This window comes from Athene cunicularia, assembly GCF_003259725.1.
Source record: "Athene cunicularia isolate RWA chromosome 3 unlocalized genomic scaffold, athCun1 chr3_part1, whole genome shotgun sequence".
NCBI classification, from domain to species: domain Eukaryota; kingdom Metazoa; phylum Chordata; class Aves; order Strigiformes; family Strigidae; genus Athene; species Athene cunicularia.
In genome coordinates, this window is record NW_020799097.1 from 50,966,819 (window position 1) to 50,974,509 (window position 7,691).

The window sequence follows — 7,691 nt, forward strand, 5'->3', positions numbered from 1 at the left end:
GCAGGCGCCTCACTCCCGCCTCCTGCCGGGGGCGGCTGGTGCGGGCGGGAGGCGGGACCGGCGGCCCTCTAAGATGGCGGCGCCGGGCTCATGTGGTGGGCGCTGAGGCGAGGAGGGGAAGCGGGGTGTTTACTGGCGACATGGCGGCGGCAGAGAGCACGGAGGAGGGCGGGAGGAAAGATGGAGTGGAGGAGGACGAGGTGGAGGTTGGTGGGTGCCGGCATCGGGACGCCTTCCCTTCCCTTCTCTTGGAGCACCGGGCTGGCGGTGGGGTCGGACACAGAGCGAGCGCGTTTCCCTGGGCCTGGCGGCTTTCTCTGCCCCTGCAGTGGTCTTGGCCCGAAAGCTGTATCAGTTTGGCTGTTCGGCTTCAGGTTTTGTGGAAAGCAGCGTTGTCAGAAAGCACTCTTCCACTTAAAATTGCTTCCTACCCCAGTAGCATCCGAAAATACAAACTATTACTCTGCTATTATGTACATTCATGGGTGCTTAGTAGATGGTGATTAATGAAAATTCTTCCTTGAATAAAAGATTTCTCAAGGTGCCTATTTTTTTGTTTGTTTGTTTGGTTTTGCATTTTCCTTATCCAGAACTGTAAGGAATTGCAAACAGGAATTTATTTCAGAGCAATATTTTACGAAGAACTAAAGGTAACCATTTCATGCAACATGTTGCTAAACATTACCTTGCCCTGTGGTGTCTTGGGTAGGTACTAAAGGGTTGGAAAAATGTATTTTGGAGTACGTAACTGGCCATACTGTTATAATTCCAAAATCATTTACCCATATCGATCCTAATTTTTCAAGGGTGATAGCTCCCTTCCTAGCTAGGAAGAAAAAGCCAAGAAATTCAGGTGTGAAACAGGTGTTTGATGGAGTAGTGGGTCGCTGCATTTCCCTGGGCATTGCAATATCAGGCTGCAGTTTTCTCTAGACAAAATGTAGAATAAGTCAGATTTGAGGTCTGTTTACTCTGAATGTCTGGGTCTTTGTATGCTGTTGTCCTTGGGTTTTTGTTTTTTTGGGGGGAGCTTCTATTTCTTTTTTCCTGAGTTCAGATATATCAATTACAGATGTATGTTATAAACTTACTTTGTAGGAGCAGCTGGTCATGGTGGAGCTATCAGGAATTATTGATTCAGACTTCTTAGAAAAATGTGAAAACAAATGCAAGATTTTGGTGAGTGATTACAGCACAATAGGAAAGGGGTAAGTCAGTATGCAAGTGAACAGGGGACAGAGGCTGTTTCTAAATTCCTTGAAGTCAGTAACATTTTGATAGAGATTTATGGGTACTGTCTTGGCCATGGTTGGCTGCGTGTTGTGGGCTCTCTATTTCAGAAATGGCATATGGCCTTTGAATATAAATATAAGGAAATATTTTCAGAAGTACTTATCAACTAGGACCATTATCGATAACCCTCTGATTTCAAGCTCCAAGTTTATTTTTTTTAATTTTTCACATTCAATCAAACATTAAGCACACTTATAACTTGAATACAGCTGTCATGTAAAGCCAAAATCTTTCTGAATCTGTCTGTGCTGTATCTTACTCGTATCCAAATCTACCTGCGCTCATTCCACAGAGGAAGCATTCCTTGAGATTTTTCATAACAGACAACTGTTGTTAAAACTCCAGTAAAAGATTCTGCTTAACTGGAGTTAAAACTCCAGTAAAACATTCTACTCTGTTTAGCAAGTTTTCTGTGATGCTGGTCTCATAAGGGGAAGACAGTCTCCATTTGTGCATAGTCCAAGGAATGTAAATCAGCCAAAGAAGTAAAGTTTTTAATATTAAAAACGTTAGTGCTTTTGCCTACCACTGATGTGTTAATTTTTTAATTAATTTCCTGCAGTTAAAAAAAAAAAAAGTTCTACGTGTTAGCTTGATGCTATTGATGTTCTCAACTTCTGCAGCAGGAGAATCCCAGAGCTTAAATCTTGCTGATCTTGGATAATTTCATTTTTTTAGAAGTATGAGAAAAAAAGTGCACAAATTCCTATTAGCCTGTGATATTCTGTATTTTATGCAATTTACCATATAGTGCTTCAAAACTTTTACTGTGTGCTTGTCTTCATGTCCTGAATAACACTGATGTTGACAAGGTACTATTGAAAGGCATTTTGTCTTAATTAGTGTATTCTGTTCAGGCATTAATTTTCATCAAAATACAGTTTATATGTTATGTTAGAATAATGAGATCCTGGCCTGTATATTTGGAAAAGTTTTGCTGTAGGGAAAGGAAGTGAGCTGATAGAATTGCTGTCTTACGCTCAGACTCCTTGTTTAAAAAATTAAAATTAGATAACAACAATTTCCAACTCCTTCACAATGTAGACACACTGTAATCACAGAAGCTTCTGTGACCCTGCAGTTGCACTTCTGGTGCTGGTGTAATGCTTTATGCCAGACTTCTTCACCTTCTGTATTTTCCAAAGACTTTTGTAAGTAATTGGAGCTTAGAAAATAACGTCTTTTTTTCATGCAAATATATGTATTTTTTTGTTTGTTTAAACTGGAGGTTAAATTAATTTCCCTGAGGAAATAACAGCACTTTACATTTGTTTACTGTAACCTAAATAGACCATTGACTGCAGTTTGATCTACATTTTTGATTCTTTTGAGCATACTAGAGCATTTTCTATACCAGTTCAGCATTGTTGGTTTTGTGGTGATTACTGGAACAGTATTATCTGGTATATTTTTTGTGTTTAATGTACTTAAGGTAACGTGTATGATGATAGCCTGAAAAATTGTGATTGCATTTTATTCTTTTTAATGGTACACTAATTCTGCAGTAAGATTGGTTAAACCCTTTGTAACAGTTACCACTGCTTAACTAAGCCTCCTACAAAAATGAAAACTCCTCCCCCTGCCTGCAATGTTTAACATTACAGAAGATCTTAGTGTCAATTGTAATGACTAAAACTACTTTTATTACTTTTTTTTGAAAACTAATAAATATTAATTTAATTACATGTCTTGCCATTCTTTCAGCAGTCGTCTAGCTTCTGTAAAAACATATTCTCTGCAGAATTGTCTTATCCACTTTCATAAATCCTGTTTTAAAGATGTACTTTTCTTTGTACAAAGATGACAATTTGAGAAAGCTTTACAGTCTGGAATCCATTCCATGTTTTTTCCACATTTACCATGTCATGGAGTATTTATTTTACTGTTATTACCTTATGTTGGTTTTTTAAACTATTTATCTCTTCAAGGAATTGATGTAATCTGGGATCTGCTGTATGTGTCTTCTCTCATATTGCCTGGGCTAATAGAGAGACCTGATGTGTGTGCAATTTTTTCTCTCTTTTTACAGGGAATAGAGACAGAGAGGCCCATTTTACAAGTGGACAGATATGTATTTGCAGGAGAATATGAAGGTAAGAAAAACTGTGGATAAAACCTCTCCTTTGTCATGTGACCCAAAGAGCTTTCTTAATGTCAGTTAATTGCACTGCGAACGGAGAGCATGGTCCTGTGAGTTGCTGAAGTTCTGGGTGGTGTTTGTACAACACCATATGGAGCAGCACCAGTCTTGAGTTCACTGCTAAATTAGCCATACATCCTTATTACTTACTGGAAAGTATGCCTGGAAAGCTGATTCTGGGGTGCACCAGCAGGTCAAAATATGGGATGTAAAATGCCTTAAAGTGCTTGTTGTCTTCTGTATAAGCAGGACTGGCATGTTGTGCCATCTAGTTCTCCCATTTGCCTTGTGGTGTCAACATTAGTCTGGAAGATGATGATCTGGAATCTTCCTGTGTAGTGACTCTTGATGGTGGTGATATTCCTGTCTGTTTCTGAGTTGGCACTGTGGTTACCAGTGCTGGGCCTTTGCAATGGGCTGGATGTCAGGATGTTCTCAGAGCTGTGCCAGTGGGTGAAATGTTTACAGCTGATGGAAATAAGTTTCTAAGACTTTCTCACTTTGTTTTCCATAGATACCTTGGGAACCTGTGTGGTTTTTGAAGAAAACACAGAGCATGGTAATTGTGATTTGATGTCCTGTTTGTTGTGGTAGCCTGGAAGGTTAAAAATAGTCATCTTGTTTCAGCTGATAGTGGAATTCATTATAATGTTGGTTTTGGGGTATTTTTTTTCCTCCTCTCTTCATAGTAGATGCAGAAGGCAACCAAAAAGTACAGCTGAAATACAAGTGCCACACAATGAAGAAGCTGAACATGACACGGACACTTTTGACAGAAAAGAAAGAAGGAGAAGAGAATGTTGGTTAGTGCTTCTGCTCTTATACATAGGGGGGTGGATGGACTATGCTTAGGAGTGTCAGCCTTGACTAAGTGAAGAATTAGGAGATAAGTCAATCCTTACTTGTTTTCCCCATATGGCCTTATAAACATCTGCCTGCTCTGAGCTGTCTCCTCCAAGTAGAATTCTAGTTGCTGTCTTTTTTGTTGTTGTTGTTGCTTTTTTGGTGGTTTTTGTTGTTTGGGGTTTAAGTCTCTTGCCATGTAGCGTTAACTTTCACCAATTCTTGTTTCTCTTTTCTAGTTTTACGGTATGGGTTGAGCAGGGCACAGTACTTGTGACGTGAACATAACATAGTTTTCTATCTTGACATTCATGCTTTTCATCGCTTTCCTAGTGCTTTTATCTCCCTTGTGACTGCTCTTTAGAGACCAAGCTGGTGACATCAGTGAACCAGGCACAATGCCTCCAGTATCTGGATAAAAACTTGTAGCCACATGTCTTGGATAAATTGGTTTAACCTATGCATGTTATTGTTAATTTATCAACTTAAGTTTCTCTTAATTTTAAGCTGGTCTTTCTTTATCAGATGCCTTTCTGTTATTCATAGCTTTATTTTTCAAGGAAAATGAATAGTTTGAGCCCCATGGTAAGACACCACAAAACTTAGCGTTGGTTCAAATTCTTGAAAGACATCTTTCTATCCTAGGTGATTCTTTTGCTTAAATGTTGGTCAGGCTCAGCCTTAACAGTGAACTTAAACTAAGAAAAAACTGCTGTTAACTCTGAACTCCTTTTGTCACTAGTATCAATTTTCCTTTTTTGCATCAGGTGGAGTGGAGTGGTTACAGATCAAAGACAGAGATTTTTCCTACAGCAGGCCTAATACGATTTGCAGCTTTCTGCGTGAAAAAGAAGATTCTGAGGAGTCGGTTCAGGCCCAAGACAAACTGACTGAAGAGTCAGAGGGAGAGGTGAGTGGCGAAGGAAATTCTGACATGAATTGTGACCTGGAGAAGCAGCACAACTTGGAAATAGATACCTCTATTCCTCTGCCTGACAGCCCTGCTTCTGGGGCAGAGGATTCCCCTTCTGAGAGTGTTGCCTTGGATGATGCCCCTCCATGATACCAGCTCTGATCTTTTCAGGATTAATGGGCCAGCTTTTAAATGTCAATGTTTATAGGCCGTGACATGATTTCCAATTTATCTGAGCAATTAGTAATGGAGAAGTGGACATTGTGTTATTGTGAATTGCTCTTATGTTTGGATTATAGCGGGGAGGGCTTAAGTGTTTTTTAAAAATGCTGATTAGAAATGTACGTATCTCTACCTCAGAAAAAGAAGAGGAAATGGTTACATAATTAAAAAAGCCCCAACCTTAGAAAAATGTTGATGTATTGTACAGTCTGGGACATTTTTTAAAAAGAAATAAAAAGATTAATTGTTTAAAATGAAGTCCTGAATTTTTCAAGTATAACTTCACCTTCTGTGTCATATTCAGCCACATACTGTGTCTGTTCTTGTACTGCAGTTATTGAAAGAAAAATTCAAGTAAGTGTGGCTTTTATTACTTGTTTGACTCACCGAATTGCTTAGTTTGGATTTTCTCTAGTGTCCTTTGTCCTTTTGTCGGATCTTAGAAATCCTTTGTGTGGGAAGGGACTTCAGGAGGTCTCTTGTCCACCTTCCTATTTAAAATAGGGTCAGCACTGAATTCGGGCCAAGTTGCTCAGGGCTTTTGTTCAGTCAAGTTTTGAAAATCCCTGTGGACTAGTCAGCAACTGAAAGCTGGATCTTAATGAAACATCTGTCACTCTTCCCCCATTTTCTATATAATATGGTCTGTTATACAAAAGGAAATCTCTCTGGTCTGCCCCCTCCCAGTAACTTCTTGGCTCTGATCTTCTGTGGCATCTTTCTGAAGGTTTTTAGGCCTAAAATCCTGTACCCGTGCATCAGTGGTTCCCATACTCATCCATGTGACTGTATTGTGGCCTCTAGCTAGTCTGTAGGTTGATACTACATACTGCTACATCATTTATATTGTCACATTTTGTTTCATATAAAAGCTGATTATGTGGTGCATTGATATTTTTAAACACACAGCATTTTTTTAAAAACATTTTCTTCCTGACCTTTCTTCCTGCCTTTCTCTGCCTCCCTCAGAACAGTTTAACTGCAACAATGCTGTGAGGATGGGAACACCTAATTAATTCCAGCATAATTACTTTAATTAGTAATGATCAGAGAAGCTCACCCCCAGTGTTGTTCACAGCACTGGATCAGTGAAGGTAAGTCATCAAAACAGTGCAACAGCTTCAAACCATCAATCCTGCCATTTGGTCTTTCTGTGTAGAAGCAACTTGAAACATGACAGAAGGGGGGGGAGGCAGGATGAAGAGGGTGAGGAAGAAAGGAACACGTTCTGTACACCTCCAGCGTGGGCACAGGTCTCTCACATGGTAGTGTCTGCATTTCAGGTTTCAGGGAGACTGCTTGGCCTTCCCTCTAGGTTTAATTGCAGTCACAGAAGTTTTAAAAGCATTGTTCAAACTTGATTTGTGTGGTGCTGATAGAGGAGAAATAACTGGAATAACGATCTTGGGAATGTTACAAACTGGTATAATGTATGCTCTTGTCTGCAGTGGGGAGCGTTTGTGGTGCTGGGCTGCACTTGTTGACAGCTGAACCTCCTGCTAGAGGGACTGAGTGTGCTGCAGATGGAAAAGGCTTGCTGTTGTAGTTTTGGCTGCTAACAGCAGAGAGGTGCTTCCCAGAGTTTATTCTGTGTCAGCATAGCAAGTTTCACATTTTGTTAACTGCAAAATCTGTGTACATGTACATGTAAATTTTTGTATTATGTGCAAGGAGTATTGTAGCAGAATTGGTTTCTGACCTTTTTCAGCTGTTTCTTTGTCCTGGTTTATCTGGGAATCAGTTCAGGGTTTTTTTAAACATTTTATGTATATCATAAACTATGAGTACTCATAATAATATTTTTCAGATTTAAAATATAATTTTCAGACTTTTGTTTCTGTTGTTATTAGCCCTGACTTTTGCAACTATACTCACTCTTCACCCATCTTTTCCCCAGTCCTCCCAGAAAGCCAGTGCTATGAATCCGCTGCTGCAGATAACAAATTTTTCAGATTTAGTGATTTTTGCCTGAAAAAGCCCAACAAGTTATTTCAAGTACAGTTCAGAATTGGTGTGTGGAGTAAAAAGGAGTGTTGTGTAAGTATGATAGCTGGACAGTAGGATTACTGCCATAATCATCCTTGCCTTGTTACTATATATTGCTCATGTCCCTGTGCTTAGACACAAAACCATCCCAGTCGTTCCTGTGCCATTTTCTTTGCACATTGTGGCAGTTATCACTGTATATGTGTTCAGCACCTCAAAAGAGACTTTTAAAAAGCTTTGGAGAATATTCAGGGATGCCCAACGTAGAGAAGCAGGGTGCAGCACATGAAGTGG

The 7,691-nt window shown here is 39.6% G+C and overlaps 1 protein-coding gene across 4 annotated transcripts; it reads left to right on the plus strand.

The window, feature by feature from the left end:
• The first annotated feature begins 10 nt into the window (after positions 1-10).
• Positions 11-5,665, plus strand: GTF3C6 (general transcription factor IIIC subunit 6). Of its 4 annotated transcripts, none has more exons than XM_026845046.1 (6): positions 11-206; positions 1,099-1,179; positions 3,323-3,386; positions 3,948-3,992; positions 4,123-4,236; positions 5,044-5,665. In XM_026845046.1, exons 1-6 carry the CDS (start codon positions 141-143, stop codon positions 5,337-5,339), a joined length of 666 nt encoding a protein of 221 aa, XP_026700847.1. In that variant the 5' UTR covers positions 11-140; the 3' UTR covers positions 5,340-5,665. The 4 variants fall into 4 exon arrangements, with proteins under 4 accessions (XP_026700847.1, XP_026700848.1, XP_026700845.1 ...); XM_026845047.1 differs by having other exon boundaries at positions 4,126-4,236; XM_026845044.1 differs by having other exon boundaries at positions 15-210.
• The last annotated feature ends 2,026 nt before the right edge of the window (positions 5,666-7,691 follow it).